Source organism: Nicotiana sylvestris, chromosome 6 (genome assembly GCF_000393655.2).
Source record: "Nicotiana sylvestris chromosome 6, ASM39365v2, whole genome shotgun sequence".
In the NCBI taxonomy this organism is placed as follows: Eukaryota; Viridiplantae; Streptophyta; class Magnoliopsida; order Solanales; family Solanaceae; genus Nicotiana; species Nicotiana sylvestris.
In genome coordinates, this window is record NC_091062.1 from 205,723,175 (window position 1) to 205,742,402 (window position 19,228).

A 19,228-nucleotide genomic window follows, 5' to 3' on the forward strand; every position below is an offset into this window, starting at 1 on the left:
TTCAACCAAAGTTTGCTTTGTATATGGGATGTCACTACTAATATATCAGTATTTTCAAAAAACTGTATTCATGAAAAATTTGTCGAACTTTTCGGGTGTCGTGACCCCTCACCTAATAACATAGGTCCGCCTTTGGATAGGGCAGAATACTTAACCTATTCTACGAGTTGTTAACATCATGCTTACTATAGAGATATAAAAGACAATTAATAAACCAATAGTATAAAATCTTTTGACATTTCCAATATATTAAAAGTAAACCAATGTTTTGTCTGCTTTCAACCAAAGTTTGCTTTGTATATGGGGTGTTACTACTAATATATCAGTATTTTCAAAAAACAATAATCATAAAAAATTTGTCAAACTTTCCGGATGTCGGTGACCCCTCACCTAACAACATAGGTTCGCCTTTCGATGGTGCAGAGTAATTAACTTATTTTACGAGTTGTTAACATCATGCTTACTATAGAGATATAAAAGACAATTAATAAATCAATAGTATAAAATCTTTTGACATTTCCAATATATAAAGTAAACCTAATTAATTAAAAAAAATCACATGATTTGTCTGCTTTCAACCAAAGTTTGCTTTGTATATGGGGTGTCACTACTAATATATCAGTATTTTCAAAAAGCTGTATTCATGAAAAATTTGTCGAACTTTTCGGGTGTCGGTGACCCCTCACCTGATAACATAGGTCCGCCTTTGGATAGGGTAGAGTACTTAACCTATTCTACGAGTTGTTAACATCATGCTTACTATAGAGATATAAAAGACAATTAATAAACCAATAGTATAAAATCTTTTGACATTTCCAATATATAAAAGTAAACCTAATAAATTAAAAAAAAACACATGATTTGTCGGCTTTCAACCAAAGTTTGCTTTGTACATGGGGTATCACTACTAATATATCAGTATTTTCAAAAAACTGTATTCATGAAAAATTTGTCGAACTTTCCGAGTGTCGGTGACCCCTCACCTGATAACATAGGTCCGCCTTTTGATAGGGCAGAGTACTTAACCTATTCTACGAGTTGTTAACATCATGCTTACTATAGAGATATAAAAGATAATTAATAAATCAATAGTATAAAATCTTTTGACATTTCCAATATATAAAAGTAAACCTAATTAATTAAAAAAAATCACATAATTTGTCTGCTTTCAACCAAAGTTTGCTTTGTATATGGAGTGTCACTACTAATATATCAGTATTTTCAAAAAACTGTATTCATGAAAAATTTGTCGAACTTTTCGGGTGTCGGTGACCCCTCACCTGATAACATAGGTCCGCCTTTGGATATGGCAGAGTACTTAACCTATTCTACGAGTTGTTAACATCATGCTTACTATAGAGATATAAAAGACAATTAATAAACCAATAGTATAAAATCTTTTGACATTTCCAATATATAAAAGTAAACCTAATTAATTTTAAAAAAATCACATGATTTGTCGGCTTTCAACCAAAGTTTGCTTTGTATATGGGGTGTTACTACTAATATATCAGTATTTTCAAAAAACTATATTCATGAAAAATTTGTCGAACTTTCCGGGTGTCGGTGACCCCTCACCTGATAACATAGGTCCGCCTTTGGATAGGGCAGAATACTTAACCTATTCTACGAGTTGTTAACATCATGCTTACTATAGAGATATAAAGACAATTAATAAACCAATAGTATAAAACCTTTTGACATTTCCAATATATAAAAGTAAACCTAATTAATTAAAAAAAATCACATGATTTGTCGGCTTTCAACCAAAGTTTGCTTTGTATATGGGATGTCACTACTAATATATCAGTATTTTCAAAAAACTGTATTCATGAAAAATTTGTCGAACTTTTCGGGTGTCGTGACCCTCACCTAATAACATAGGTCCGCCTTTGGATAGGGCAGAATACTTAACCTATTCTTCGAGTTGTTAACATCATGCTTACTATAGAGATTTAAAAGACAATTAATAAACCAATAGTATAAAATCTTTTGACATCTCCAATATATAAAAGAAAACCTTAATATAAAAGGTCACATGTTTGTCTGCTTACCTATTTGCCAAATCCATCAACTTTTGATAGAGTAATATATAAGAAACGGAAATTTCCATTCACCATTTGTGAACAGACAAAGGCAAGAATCCATTAAAGGGATGACAACGAAACAACACTTGAACATCACTCTTCATGTTGTTGATATATGATAGACTTTGTGATAGGCTAGAATTTAAAGTTTATGTGTTCAGAATTTTAGTTCTTTTAAGTTATTAATTTTTAAATTAATAATTTTAAAATATTCGGCGGATTTTTTAATATAAATCAAGAATATGGATCAAAATTATTGGGTTCAACCGATCCTTAAATCGAATACTAGCTCCACCCCTGAACTTGTGTGTGGTGGTTTTCCTTCTAGAAGAATTAAAGAATCTATTTGTTATATAATTTCCATTTGTGGCAACAGATGACCGTAACAGACACTCATACTTCTCTTTAATTCTTTTACGTCCAAAATAGATTGATCCAATTTTATCCAGACAAAGGGCAAAACTCAAAAGCAAGTAAGCTATGGTCCTCCACCCTTCCCACGCCTAATTGATCTCAAATCTCAACATACTCCAAAAAATCAACATTTCATGTACGTCTTTACCATTTGAATGGAAGAAAATAATTTTGAAGATATCTGCTGTTTATTTTTAGATTTTTGGGTGTAAAAATAATAATTGTTGAAAATTTTGACTTGAAACTAAATGCCATCAAGTCACCGCCATTCAATTAATCAGCTACTACATTTTCTTAATTTCTTTGGTCATTGGTGTGTCAACTTGAATTAGCTGCATGGGTTTTAATTAGGGGTGTACAAACCGAACCGAAAAATCGCACCAAACCGAAAAGTCAAATCAAATCGAAATCCGACTAGGTTTGGTTTGATTTGGTTTGGTATTGAGTAAAAAAAACCCGAACCAAACCGACATATAAATATATAATTTTATATATACTTTTAAGATTTTATATTGAATTTTCTTTAAAAAGTGCCTAGAAATATTTGGGATTCTCTTGTGGGATATAATATTTAATAGTATATGAAGTGCTCCATATTTATTAACCTTAAATAATGGATTGTATGATCACTTTCTCATCAAGTATTACTGAAATGCGTCAATGTGTTTGTTCTTTCATATTCATATCATATGTTAAGATCTATTAAATTGTTATATTTTTTGGATGTGAAGTGATCATTATTATTTAGGTATCATATTGATTTTTATGTTTAATTACTAAATTCGGTTAACCTTAAAAGTGTGCATCAACGAAACATTATTGTCAGACGACTAAAAAAATAACTATTATGTGTTACTAAGAAAATTCTCTCGTAAAAATATTTTAATAGATAATATATTTGTCAATTTTTTATATTTTTACTAAACATATATTTATTTATAAAAAACTTAGTAAAGTAAGATTGAAATAATATTTAAGTAACAAAAAACCCGAAAAATCCAACAAAACCGAACCAATCCAAACCGATATAGTTGGTTTGGTTTGGTTTTGATAAAACCCGAACCAATCCGGTACATGTACACCCCTAGTTTTAACTATGTGCACTAATGCTTAGACACATGAAAATATATCATTTAAATTTAAACATTATCTCCCATAATTTTTACCAGTTTGATTGACTCAATATCATATATATCTTCAATGACCCTATGTCATACCCGTGAATGTTCAATTAATCAACTACATGTTAATATCCAATTAGCCAATATGGAGTATTTATTTTATGATTAAACTATTTTTTTAAAGAAAAATGTATTGTATAGCCGCTCTTAAAATAATAGCCAAAAAATGTATATTATTTTATATATATAGACATTCTGCATGTTATATACAATAATTATACAAATTTTATACACTTTTTCGGCTATCGAATGTAAATAATTTCTGACGCGAGTAAAAAGTGAAAAATACCTTCTTTTTTATCCTAACCGCCCAACAGCAAACTTATTTATGGCATGTTTGGCCAAGCTTCTTCAATCCTTAAAACACTTTTTTTCTTTAAAAAAAGTATTTTTTTTCTTTTCAAAGTTGAAGTGTTTGGCCAAGCTTTTGGAAGAAAAAAAATGCTTTTGAGGAGAAACAAAAGTAGCTTTGGAGAACCAGAAAAAAGTACTAGCTTCTTTTCAACAGTACTTTGTTGAAAAGCACTTTTGAAAAAAATACACTTAAAAGCAATTTTTAAAAACTTGGCCAAACACTAATTGTTGCTAGGAAGTACTTTTAAAATTAATTAGCCAAATACAAACTAATTCCCACCAAAAATACTTTTAAGAAAAACACTTCTCAAAATAAGGTAATTTTTGCAAATTGGCCAAACATGCTATTAGTGAGACTGGTTATGCTATGTAAAATTCATACCGATGGAGTTTCCCCATATCCATTACTTTAAAAATAAAAAAAAATAAAAAATTAAAAAAAAAAAAAAGAGAAATTCCTCTTCCATTTGATTATGATCTTTGTATACACATTCCCATTCCTAAACTTCGCGATGGAAGCAATAAAAGAAAGAAATTTCAATTCCACCAACAACTTCAGCCTAATAATCAACCCACTTCTTTCCTCAATCCAAATAAAAGATATCGATGACAACCACTTTCATCGACTGCATCCGTGTTCCAGCCTATGTAGTCATTCTTCATGTAGTCACAATTGCAGATCTCATAAGGCCACGGGAAATCTTAGTAGCTCAATCGGTTGAGGTGTTCGATTTTCCATCTTGTAATTCCCTTCCCCTACCCCCTATATCTAGCTTTAAAAAAGAAGAATAACACCATGGGATAAAAGAAAAAAGAACCTTTTGTAATCTGTTATGGTTTGTGCGAAAATGATGAAGTTGGATCAATATATACCCTTTCTCTATAGAGCGACAGAGAAATGATATTTTCGCTTAAAGAAACTCACCCAAAATATTTAACCTATAGAGCATTTAATTTCAGCGGGTTCCAAAGAAACTCACCAAATTACTGAAATCAATTGAAGCCACTAATGGAAACTTGAAAATAAAAGTTGCATAGATTTAAAAGGTAAAAAAAATTCCCACACTAAAAGAAAGGAGCTGCACAATATTTCTGGGTTCTGGTCCTTTACCATTAGTTTCCTAAAAGGGGAACAAAGAAACCCAAGCCACAAGAACCTGAGATTCAAAAATAAGGTAAAAAAAAAACTTAATTCTTCAATTTTAAAAAGCAACAATCAAAGCATGGCGCTTAGATTTCTGATATCTTACCATATATTCAAACAGATAACTGCCACCTGTCAAGCTGCAGTGTATCTCTGAAAGCGAAGCAGCATGAGCAGGCGTTTGTTATGTTAACCTGCGATTGGCTATTGCAAACTCCAAATATGAACACCGGTTCTGAAGGGAAAAAAAACATTGTATGGATTAATGTAAGATAAAATATCGCTAAACAGAGAGCATAAAGTTACATCACAAAAACCATAATGACTTCTTTCAAGTTCAACAGTCTCCCAACTTAACTTAAGTTGGTTGGCTATTGGTGAAGGTTCGATTTCCCACCTTATAATCCCCTTCTCCACTTTCCCTTCCCCTACCCCTTACGTAATTAAAAAAATTGCTGAGAAGCTGGGGTAGAGCAATTGCTGCAGTAATGCCGAATCCTTGAGGATCTTTTTTGGTAAGTTAAATATTTTTATTGATGTGGGAATAAATCCCACACACCAGCAGTATACTCCTTTAGCCTTTAGGATTATGTATGCAGCATTTTAAAATACCAAATCACCTTGCAAGCAAGGCACAACAGAAAGCAGCCATATTAAAGTCCCAAAGACAAATCATTACCTACAGCTTTACCATATATGAGAACCCCAGATACTCCAGATCAACAATTGGAATTAACAGAGGGCCTGGGTAAAGGCTGCAACACCACAAGTCTTCCTTGGAGATTTGCAACACCTGAGAAGTGCGGTAATGACAATAGATCATGATCTTAATCTGCTTATTACTCTTTGGCTCATTGGTCAAACTTCATCTCTGTATATCTGTGCCCAGAATATTAAAGGAAACTCAGAATCTTTGTTAAAGTTAAGCAAACAGGATATATACAAACAGTTGTACAAAAAAGAACTTCGGGAATAAGATATCTCGATGCAGCAATATGGAATCGAGGCTTGCCTGCGGGGGTTCTTCTGTCGCTGTCCGGGATTATCATTAGTTAGCTCTGGAGAATGAAATTAAGGCAGACAAGATCAGATACAGAGGCAAAAATTTTGTAACACCTAAGTGAATTTTGCATAACTAGTAGAACAAAAAAGTGGAAATGATAAGAGCAGTCATACCAGTCTTCTGTTCAGGCTTCCTTTCATGGTTTGGTTTACTGGCGCTATCCTCTTTGCTGCAGACAGAAGTAACTGTTAAGATGGGTTTCAACTTATTATTTCTATAATACTGCTCTACACATCTAAAGCTGCAGTTATTCATATTAAAAAAAGAAAGTACTTTCCCAAAGGCGAACAGGATGTACGAAACAACTTTTATTGGTGAAAATGAATCACAGAGGCATTTAACTATAATCTTGCAAAGCAATGACACAAGAACTCTCTTCAAGTAAAACTGTCCAGAAACTAAAAATTTCCAGCACAATGCATAAGAAATGTCAAAACAGACAAGATGAATCCCTTGAACTTTCAAGTCTGCTATATGTGATCCAAAGGAATGAGAATAACAATACTGGCCAAAGTACGACATGGAAACTCAAGCCAGAAGGAAACACAAAAAAAAAGCTGGAATATCTTCTAAACAGCCAAATATACTGACCTTGGAGCAGCAGTAAGAGATGATATCTGCCCACCAGATGGTCGAGCATGATAACCACCATCAAAAGCAAAATATGGTGAACAGTATGTTGCGCCCAATGCTCCTGCAGCCCCAGCTAGCACTGGCAACCTGGAGATCGGAAAATGGCATTATTTAAGTATTACCCCATTCGGCATGACAATGATATGATATATTAATGAATAGATTCATTCTGCTAAATTCCAAGAATTCAGACAGAAAGGATAATTCATTCCCACTATGCATAGGTAAAGCTGCCACTCCAACTGGGTAAATTAGGAAAGAACCAGCAATAAAATCTCCATACAGTACAAGGCGACAACTTCCTCACACTCTCCCCTTTCATTTTGTAAATATTTTGATTAGCATCACAGTTGTTAAAGACAACCTTACCATGTCATATCAGAGTTCTGGCCAACATATCCAGGGAAGGCCATGCCAACAGCAGGCACCCTCATGCCACCAGGTTGCTGGCCCCCAAATTGCATGACTGCAAAATTCCATAACTTTGTTAAAAACTTCCACTGGGAAAATCCAGAAGTACAAAAGTGATCCTTCTTAATAATGTAAACTACTCGACTCAATATAATCATAGCAAGATTTCTGGAAAAGAAACCTAGCTAATTTGATATTAATAACTTTCTCTCAATAAAAAGGTACAGGACATATACAAATCAAATTTATTAAATCTTCCATCAGAACCACCTCTCTACTCCCTCAGGGTATGGGTAAGGTCTATGCACACGCTACCCTCCTCAGACCCCACTTGTGGGATTTTACTGGGTTGTTTTTGTTGTTGTTGTTCATCGGAACAACATTACAGAACAATTAACACAAGTAAGTGCATTTTGGAGCAAGAATGATAGTCAGCTAAAAGTATATGTTTTTAGTATATTTCCGACTCATACCTTGAGAATAGTTGTTGTGGTTTAATTCATAATTGATACAGGAGTGATTTTTTATGAAGGTGGAATTAAAGTGAAGGATTGGCACTAGTTGGAGCTGGAAACACATGAAGAACTGAAGTCACTAGGGGACGTCTAGAGTGCTCGCATCGCAAGCGTGTGTGGCCTACAAGAGGTTTTACAAGTCGTGCAAGACAGTGAAGTGAGGCCATCACAAGACCTCCATGAAGGTGGATGTCAAGGTGCTCGTGTTGCGTCCCCTAAGACGAGCGCTACACGTTCTCCTAGCCGACTTGGGATTGAACTAAAATGTCTCCTACACCTATAAATACACCCTAAATATGATTTTTAAACAACTTTTGACCTAGGGAGAGTAAGGAACGGCCGATGAGCTTTGAGTTCATCCTTTCTTCCGGCAAACCAATAATTTTTTCTTTGGATATTTGTTGTTTGACAACCATGTCTATGTGGAGCTAAACTTCACATTCTAAGGTTTTAGTTTTTTCATGAACGTTGTTATTTGAATATTGATTTCGGCTTGTTAATTCATCGTATTAGTTTATTTATTCAATCATGCACTTAATTATTCAACTACTTAATCACCAATTGAATACTATATATGAATCTAGGGATGAATTCGGGAGAGGGAATTCTAGCTTGCAAACAGGATTGAGTAGAGCATGTTTCTGAACCCGTATCTCGGGGAGTGATTCATGGTTAGGATAGGGATATAACTATCAGTCTTGCTTAGTCTTGATAGGGAGTGATTCAAGTTAACTAACAGTCTTGCTTAGTCTAAGTTAGGATAGGGATATTACATAGGAATTACAAAAGCGTTCTTGTTAACTCTAATTCCATAGAAATATAGGCGTTAGATTAACTTGAATAGGCAAGTAGTACTCCGGGAGAATGCTACGAGTAATATTAACCATGTGACTATTCAACTAGATAGATTGAGAAGTTGAATCAGTTGAAGAATACACCAGGATGTTAGATAGCCCATCACCCTAGATCGTTTTCATGACATTGATAACATAAAAATCTGCTCTTCCTCTGTTCAAAGTTCATTATTTGTTTCTTTTTAGTTTAATTTGTTTATTCCTTGCTTAGATAATTAGGATCGTTTAATCTAGTTAATAGTTCATAACAAGTCCTCATGGGAACGATACCCTACTTATCACTTTATTACTTGTCGACCGCGTGCACTTGTGTGTCCGTTTGGCCGCAACAAAGAGCTAGTTTCCTTCTGCACTTCACATTTATAGATGCTAGATATGAAAGGTCTACCTGGCAAATACGGTGGAGTTGCAGATAAATTTTGATCAACGTGACCACTACCCATGCTTCCAGGTGTGCCCATAACTAGTGTTCCACCATAGAGAGCTGACCCCCTTCCAGTGCCCTGAAGACTTCCTTTTCCTTTTGCAACAATAGCACTCTTTGATTTACCCGACTCCGAAGAAGACTCGAGCTCTCCATGAAAGGTATTCATAGTTTGTCCTGTTTTGGGGGGAGAAGATTGAGATCCAGTATCAGATTGCTGCACAAGCTGCTGGGTAACCTGCAAAGAAGGCTGTCCTCGACTTTGAGCAGAATTTTGCTGAGTGGAGTGGACCTTGGTTGGCTGAGTAACTCTGCTACCTTGGTTATTGGGTACAGGGTATTGGTAATTCATATGTGGCAATGTATTAAATCCTCTTCCTTGGCCTCTCAATGGCTGAGACTGCTTAGAATTTACTGATGAGGAACCAGGAGGCATATGTAAGCTGGATGGAAGCTTCCCAGAAACTGTAGAAATAGGACCATCCATTTTATATTTGTCTATGCCGCTAGAGCCACTCACATCCTTCCCCCGCAACATTGCAGTTGATTGTGCAGCAGCAGAACTTCCGCCCAAAAGAGAAGGCTGTGCACGGTGGCTGCTTGTCCCGGTTTGCAATTCCCTCTTGTGTGTCACTGTAATTTCTTTAGTCGAAGGACCAGAGGGATAAAATGGAGGAGAAGCATAATTCAAGCTTGATATAAAGCCTTGCTTCGCAGATGTAATCCCGTCATTTTCGAAATTTGATACAGGAGCAGATGCTTTGCCATTGCTATTATGAGAAAGTTTCTCAACTGACTGACCAGATCTGGAGAAAAAAATTCAATATGAGAAAGAAGGTTAAACAGAATAATTGAGGAAGAGACGAAAGGAAAATTAGCTGACTTGTAACTCACCGCTTGTTCAGTGGAGGAGCATCAATGTTTTCCTTAGATAATGGTCGATACCTGCTTGGCCCACGACCCCGCACACCTTTTGATGCATTGTTCTGAATCTTCTGGTTATTATCTGTACTCTGATTATAATCGTTGATGTATGTGGCTGGTCTTCTCCCCCCTGAAGTTCCACGTTCAACCCCTCGAGTTCTACCACGACCTCGATACCGACCCCTTGAAGTCCTTCTACCCTGAGAAATTAGAAAGAACAATTTAAGACCATCCAATTTAATGCGCAGAAGACTAGGAAACAAGGAAAAAGAAAGAAACCACAAAAAATAGCACATCACTAAAAGCACTCACCTCTCCATAATGCCTCTCCTCCATGGTCAACTCTTCAAACTTGTCATGCCCCCATTTCCAATCATCTTTTGATTCCCATAATTTTCTTCCACCAAATGTACGCCTAACAAAACAAGTAACATAGGACAACCGTATAAATTTCTCTCATTACTACAGAAGCTTATTTGTAGTGAAAATTTTTCTATCACAAGTTGCAAAAAGGTATAAGCAGTGAAATGTCAAATTAAAATGTTAGTCAAAACTACAACTTACAACATCAAGCAAAACAGTGTGTGTGTGTGTGTGTGTGAGAGAGAGAGAGAGAGAGAGAACAGAATGTTTCATTAATCTGGTATAGTAAATCAACTTAGTAGCACTTTATATAGTTTAAGTGCATTAACTGCTCTTTTCTCCTTTGCAGAAAAATACTCTTAGAAGGGGCAAAAGAAGCAGTTACGTTCAAAGATAACATTATTGTCTGACCTAATATTTCAACAAAGAGAAGAAATAGCAAACTGCAGTCCTTTCTTTCTCTACCTTTAGACATACTACTTTGCTACCCTAGATTCTATAATAAGTTGTTCCCGCCATAGCTGGTTTTTGTTCCTTGTAAATATGGCTTGGCACTGCCCTAGTGCTGTTTATTTTTAATATACATGTTACCATTATCAAAAAAAAAATAAGTCGTTCCCGCCAGCATCTGCTTGCAACACAAAATTTTTAGCAAAGCAAGTTCTAGGACGAAAGGTGGCGCATATATTATTGTAATGACTAGAAAACAATGCACACCCTCCCTGCTAATTCTCTTTTTTTGACTGTCCAAAGTACACAAGAAAAAAAGTACCAGCTATAGTAATTACTCTTGCTAGGCCGTCTATCAGCACATAAGTTTAAGAATTGAAAAACAAGAATGTTGAGGTTACCAAAGTTTAGCTGCTTTAACATATCAAATCTTAATAATTTCAAATTCCCAGGGAGAACATGCATCCGAAGCCTCTATGACAATACAATTTAAGCATAGACCAAACTTAAATTCATGAAAGCATATCATCCATTACCAAAAAAATTATGTGCAAGTGATTCTATTCAGTTTAAGGTGCAAGACGAAAGTCAAAAATAAAATTAAGGTTCTTTCCCCAACATATTCACTGGCTCACTTATTTCTATATGACTTCTAACAAGCCAATTCTCTCAAATAAGATTTCTCAATATATAACAACAACGACAACAACAACAATGTCTCGATGCCAAACTAATTGGGGGAAACCTGACCTGTGTGGGGCAGCTGCAGCATTTTCTCGAAACCTATCATCGTGCATGTAGAAAGCACCGGCAGTGGGAACAGAATAGGGTTCATTCGGTTTATTCGCCTCTCCCGGAACAATGCCATCGCCATTGCCATCGCCATCATCCATCCCCGAATTCAATTCCCTCACTACTTCCTTTACTACTTCATCCTCCTCACCTAATATTGCTTCTGCTTCAACAACAATACTTTCTTCATTACCAACACTACCTTCATCATAAACTTCCTCTTCCTCCACATACTCTTCTTCTTCCTCTAATTCGTCTTCCTCGTCGTATTCAGCAGCAGCGCCTTGTCCTTCCTCTGATTCGTCATCAGAGTCGTCAATCCTCCTTGAGGGCTTTTCTGTCTTTTCGCTCTCTTCTTCATCATCACTACTTGCCTCTCTCCTCCTCATCTTCAACGACATCTTTGCTTCCTCCGGATCGCTCTCGTACTCCTCCACTTCTTTTTCTCCCACTCCCGCCATCATCAATAACACACCCAAAAAACAAACTTTACACCAACAATATCAACAAAAGAACCCTAAATTGACGAGAATTTGAATGAAATATTGGGTTTAGGGGGGGATGTGATCTGAATTTCGCGGGATTAAGGTATGGCTATGGAAAAACCTAGAGTTTGAGAGGGGGCAACATCAGTTGATTTTTTGCTGGATATTTTGTTACTAGTAACATTTTACGCTTTTTGTAGGGGTGGGGTGGGGGTGGGGGTGGGGGTGGGGGGAAGGAGTCGTCAGCAAAGTACAAATAAGGAAAAAATCGAAGAAGACGTATCGCATTCTGATTGGGACTTTAATGTCTTCCCTTAGGCAGCTGGTCGCCTTTAATTAAAATATTAATTTTCAAGTTTTTTTTTTAATTTATTTTTAATTTTTATTTTTTTAGCTTTTCAAGTTCACTTTCACACTTCGTGGATTATTTTGATTTTTTAAGCCAAAAAAAAGAAAAGGATTGCTGTGATTTTTCCTGTTTTATCATTCTTATCTGACGATTTACTGACTCGGATAACTTATTTTTGTTTTGATTAAGTTTATTAAAAGGAGTAAAGCGCCCTCTAATGTTGGGGTTTTAATGGTTCGATTTGGCCGGTTATTTTGTAAAATTTGTATCGTATTAATTTTTCGGTTAATTTATTATGTATAATCAAAATTAGATTTTGTGAAACCATCCCAATCATGTCGATCTTTTCAGTATCGGTATGATTCGGTTAATTTCTTTTTTTTTAAAATATCATGTAAAAGTCACTAGTAAAAGTAGAATGCAATAACATACGTATTTTTAGAGGACTTAGCAAAACTCACTAGACATTTTTACATTTGAAAGGGTGATGAATTAAGAAAATATAAAAGATGGGTAGAGTATAGATCCATCAACTATTCTACAGCAGCGTAAAAGAAATTAGCAAATTATACAAAGAAAATATAAATCACACGAGCGTAAAGATATTAACCAAGTTGTGACTAGGACTCAAGAATAAATTCTATAGAAGATTGAATATTCAAAAAGATAAATCTAAATCATACGAAAGGAAACATATTCAATACTTTGTAGTTTGCTACTCATAATCGCTACAATACCTTGTGTCTTAGCTTGTTAATGAATATACTGAAAATAATTTAGTTTCAATTGGAGTAGCATAATAGATTTGGGAATTCAGAGTTTGAGTTTAATTACTTATTGGCTTGTAACTGTTTTCATAATTCCAAACACACAAGGAAAATTTTAAATGCTTTATTATTTTTAAACATACTATATAAATATATTTTTCACATGTAAATTTATTCGGTACGGTTTGGTATTTTTTCGGTTAATTTTCATAAAATAAAAGACCTACTGTAATTATCGGTACGATTATAAATTTATATAAAGACCTACTGTTTTATTAGAAGAAACTTAAAAATCGATTCGATATGGTACGGTTCGGTCGGTTTAGTTGGATTTTAAATATCCATTGATCCCCCTAGTACTCTAATGAATAATGACTTTAAAGTAGGGATCGACATAGTCTGGCAAACCCAAAATCCAAATCGAAATCCGATTTTTTTGGATTTTTGGTTTGGATTTGGATTTAATTTTTAAAATTTTTGAATTTCAAATTGAATATTGGATTTGGTACTTCAAATTTTTGGATATCCGAAAATTAAAAATTTTATATTTTATATTTAGTCCATTATCCATATTCCAATAGCAATAAGTTTAATACTGATGGATATAAATTATTCATGTAATTTCATATATAAAAAATAAGTTTTTAAAATAAAATATGAATAATAATATCCTATCCTCGCATATTTTCTAACAATTCTTGTAGGAAAAAGAAATTATGAAAAGACAAAAGAATGAAGCAAAATCACAGTTGCACACATCATGGTCATATTCGCAAATGTGGAATATACATATGGGCTTATGGAAAGAGACAATTAGAGATGAAAAGGAGTATAGTTGCATATGTGGAATCTAAATACGCGAAGGTCACATTCGCATATATGGAGTCTACATTTGCAAGTCTAAGTCATGAAGTCAAGAATGGAAGCAAAAGAGTCATATATGCATGCGTGGAATCTATATTTGCAAAGGTCACATTCGCATACATAGAACCTACATTTGCAAGTCTAAATCATTAAGTCAAGAATGGAAGCACAAGAGTCATAGATGCATGCATGGAATCTTTATTTGCAAAGGTCACATTCGCACACTTGGAACCTACGTATGCAAGAATAACTCATGAAGTTAAGAGTGAAGCACAAGTGCCATATTTGCATATATTGAATCTACCTACACAAAAGTCACTTCGCATACATGGATTTCACATTCGCAAAAGTGGAACAAGACAAAAGCTACTCATCTTTATAAATAGCAAGCTCTCTTTGTATAAGGATAAAATCTTTGTAAGACAAGAACTAGTCTTGGTCTTCTTTTTTTGTAATAAAAATATTTCCTTAATCTTTTAAATATTTCTAGTCTTCTAAATATCTTTTTTAGTTTTTCTTACTCCATAATGGAGTAATCTCTTTTCGTTGGGATAGTTGATGAAACTTGATATATTTTATAATACTATCTTAGTTTTTATATTCTTGGCTTGAAACTTTTTATTTACATTTTATACTGTGCTGAAATAATGGTTTTTAATTACTCTATCATCACATCTACATATTTTATCTCTAAGTTATTCATATATTAATTTTGTAATTCTCGCAGAGCAAAATTAATATATAATAACTGATGAATAAAGTAGTAGTGTGAAAGTAATTTTTCAGTAAACTATTATTCCAGATCAGTAATCTTGCTTGCCTTAGTTTTAATTCTCACGGAGAAATTGTTGTAGGCAAGATTATTGATCCTTGGTAAAAATATTCTCACGAAGTTTTTACTTTCTTTTAACACAATTCAAGCAAGAAAAATATTTCGGTTTAAACGTCACAAGTCTTAAATTGATTAATTAACATAATTCTCACGGAGGAGTGTTATTAATTGGTTATTTCTTAGTGAGCAAAATATAATTGTATTAAAAATAAGCAATTATTCTTTAGAGAAATAAATATAGAAATTAAGAATTTATTATAGTAATATTATCAAGTGAATTCAATGATTCCCAACTCCTTTTTAAATTATAAATCTTCCAAAAATATTTTATGTTATTTAAGTAATGAATAAGTTTTAAACTTCACTCACTTTTTATCAATTTAATTCTCTCAAATAGTAGTTAAAATATTACAAGTCTTTAGCATAGATTATTCAGTCTCTGTGGGACGATATCTTAAATTACAGAGTACGAGCAGAAAAATTCAATACACATTGGCCTCGTCAAATACCCTACCCATTAGATATTATCTCATATATTTAATACTAATTACTAAGTTACTATCAGAATACTTTCTATTTGGACGTAGTTTTACTATTGCTACTTCTTATCGACCGTATTAATTTCTATGTTGCATTTTCTTGATGTTAATTTTATTACATGAACATTTTATTTGGATGATTATAGTGAGAATGAGGAATTTTTCAGGCAATTTAACATGAGTAATTCGTTTGGATATTCATTTTTGTAAAAAGAAGAAACATCTCAATTTATAATTAGCTCAAAACCGAAAATCTAAAATATCCAACCGAACTTAAAAAATCCGATCGAATTTGAGTTTATTTGGATTGAATTTAGATTTTCATTTCTTCAATCCAAACCGAAAATTTTATATTCAGTCTAAATTGCCCAAACGCTCAGTACCCCTACTTCAAAATGTCTCTTCTTCCTCTCTTTATCCCCAAAAAGAAATAATAACAATGTTTAAAATAAAACTGGATCAATTCGTTTATAAGCACTGCAAGTCAATTAACTGAACGCACCTAAGAACATTGGAAATACATAACTTTTTCTACTTGGTTCATGTTATTTAATTATCTTCTAAGGTTCTTGCATGCTCCTAAGAAGAGTGTCACGACCCAGAGTTCCCACCTTCGAGAGTTGTGATAGCGCCCACTCGTAGAAGTTAGGCAAGCCACGAACTTAGAAATCTTTAGCTCTTTTGTTTTAATCCTTTTTACATCTTATATTAACAAGGAAATAAACAGTTAAATAACAGCGGAATATAAAATTAAGCGAAAATATTAAATAAATATAAAACCAGAATGTTTCAAAAGTCAATACATGCCTCTACCCAGAACCTGGTGTCACAACAGCCACGGACTACTAAGAGTACTAAATACAACCGTTTGAAAGAAATATAATACTGTTTGTCTCGAATACTTGAGATAACAGAATACATAATAAAATAGAGGAGACGTCGGGCCTGCGGACGCCTGCAAGGCTACCTCGGTGTTTCGATAGACTGAAGGCTGGCTCCCGAGCTACTGTTGCTGATCAAGTGCAACTCCGGTATCTGCACAGAGTGCAGAATGTAGTATCAACTCAACCGACCCCATGTGCTGGTAAGTGTCTGACCTAACCCCGACGAGGTAGTGACGAGGCTAGGACCAGACTCCAGATAAACCTGTGCAGTTATATAATATACAGCAAAAATATAAACAAGTAATAACAGTTTTAAAGGGAGGGGGAAACATGCTTCGGGGAAACCATATCAATTATAGCAGAAACTTAATAAAGTATGAAAGAACACTCGATGTCTACAATCAATACGATAACAATACTATTGCGGTGTGCAACCCGATCTAATATAATATCTGTTGCGGCGTGCAACCTGATCCACATAAATAACGGTTGCGGCGTGCAACCCGATCTAATATAATATCTGTTGCGGCGTGCAACCCGATCCACATATATAACTGTTGCGGCGTGGAACCTGATCCAATATAATATCTGTTGCGGCGTGCAACCCGATCCACATATATAATTGTTGCGGTGTGCAACCCGATCCAATATAATATCTGTTGCGGCGTGCAACCCGATCCACATATATAACTGTTGCGGCATGCAACCCGATCCAATATAATATCTAAAAATGTTGCGGCGCGCAACCCGTTCCAAATATACAGTCAACAATAATTATAATTAACTATCCCGGCAAGGGATTAACAATAGACTACACTATCCCGGCAAGGGAACTCAACAGTACAAGTATACACGTCCCGGCAAGGGAGAAACAACCATAACTAAACTATAACTCAACTAGTTTCAACATCTAACTACCTCAATTATAACTAAACTTGTTACAACACCTAACTACCCAGCTATAACCAAATTTGTTACCACACCTAACATGAAGAATCATCAACCTAAATGTTTGTAATATCAATTAAGAACACAATGCAAGGGAATATCAACTCAACAATAGCCCGACAAGGGGTAACATAATGGGCTCTTCTCTTTCTCACTTTTACTTTGCAATTCACTTCACAACTCGAGCCAATGCTCTAGATTTTTGATTATCACTTATACTTCACAATTCGTTATACAATCGGAGCCAACGCTCCTCAATGTTCATAGGTCACAATTCTTTCCACAACTTTACACTACAAATAGAAATCTTCACCAAGGCATGAATAATACAACGAGATCATGAAAATCACAAGATAAGACTCACGGTCATGCTTGACATCAACGTATAGATACTCATCATAATGCCCATACGTCGTACTCGACAAGAAACAAATAGCAAATAGGACACAACTCCTAATCCCTCAAGCTAGGGTTAGACCAAACACTTACCTCGATGCCTCGAACACAACTCAAGCTTCAATTATAGCTTTACCCCTTGATTCCATCGCCAATTCGCTCGTATGTAGTCACAAATTACTTAATTACATCAATAAATGCTAAATGAATCAACCCCAATGCATGAAAATGAGTTTTCCAAAGTTTTATCCAAAAAGTCAAAATCACCCCCGGGCCCACGTGGTCGAAACCCGAGGTTCGGACCAAAACTCAATTACCCATTCCCCCACGAATCCAAATATATAATTTGTTTTGAAATCAGACCTCAAATTGAGGTCCAAATCCTCAATTTCAAAAAAACCTAGGTTCTACCCAATTCCCCTCATGAAAATCTTTGATTTGAAGTTGAAATCATGTTAAAAGATGTTAAGGAGTGAAGAAAGTGAGTTAGAAATCACTTACCAACGTTTTGGAGAAGAAAGGTTGTTTGAAAAATTACCTCTTATATTTTTGGAGTTTTGAAAAGTGAAAAATAACTGAAATTCCCGTTTATTTATACCCCTCTCAGACCCCCTGTGCGGACCACATCAAATGGACCGCGGCCGCGCAGGCCCCCTGAAGACCTGCAGTTCAGCACCCTGTGTGGACCGCACAAAGGAGACTGAGGCCGCACAGCTTCAACCGCACCCCACACAAAGGCGACCGCGGCCGCGCTGGCCCCTCCGCGGTCGCACGCGATTTCTCGCAGACCGCATTAGACGGTTCAGAGACCTGCAACTTCCTGAACCTGCAACATCTGACTTTCTAAACCTAAGGCATCCCGGAACCTACTCGAAACTCACCTGAGCCCTCGGGGCTCCTAACCAAACATACGTACTAACTCAACAACATTATACGAACTTATCCGTATGATCAAATCACCAAAATAACCTCAATAACAATGGATCAAACCTCAAAATCAAGAACTTTTTCTCAACTTCATCAAGTATCAAATTTAGCAATTTAGATCCGAATCACGTCAAACGACGTCCGTTTTCCACCAAACTTTACAGAAACGACTTAAACCATATATAAGACCTATACCGGGCGCCAGAACCAAAATATGACCCCGATACTATCATGTTCTAATCACATTTCAAATTTCTTTAAATAATTTTAGAAAACAATTTTCTTTGAAAATTTATTTCTCGGGCTCGGGACCTCGGAATTTGATTCCGGGCATACGTCCAAGTCCCATAGTTTCCTACGGACCCTTCGGGACCGTCAAATTACGGGTTCGGGTCAGTTTACCTAAAACGTTGACTGAAGTCAATTAATTCAATTATAATCAAAACTTATCATGTTTCACAAATTATCATATTTAAGCTTTCCGGCTATGCGCACAGACTGCGCATGCAAATCGAAGTGACTCTAAATGAGGTTTTCAAGGCCTCAGAACACCTCTAAAACAATCGTTCATCCTCTAATGGATAGAAGAAGGAAGTACCTGAGTCGGGGAAAAGATGGGGATAACAGC

General features: G+C 35.1%; 1 protein-coding gene across 1 annotated transcript; it reads right to left on the reverse strand.

The window, feature by feature from the left end:
• Positions 1-5,053: 5,053 nt before the first annotated feature.
• On the reverse strand, positions 5,054-12,296 carry LOC104227561 (protein MLN51 homolog). The gene is made up of 11 exons (XM_009779824.2): positions 11,568-12,296; positions 10,317-10,419; positions 9,975-10,204; positions 9,045-9,886; positions 7,246-7,342; positions 6,835-6,963; positions 6,357-6,412; positions 6,193-6,238; positions 5,860-6,059; positions 5,287-5,415; positions 5,054-5,193 (listed from the first exon to the last, which is right to left on the reverse strand). The coding sequence occupies exons 1-9, from the start codon at positions 12,071-12,073 to the stop codon at positions 6,032-6,034; spliced, it is 2,037 nt and encodes a 678-aa protein (XP_009778126.1). The 5' UTR covers positions 12,074-12,296; the 3' UTR covers positions 5,054-5,193; positions 5,287-5,415; positions 5,860-6,031.
• Between the last annotated feature and the right edge of the window lie 6,932 nt (positions 12,297-19,228).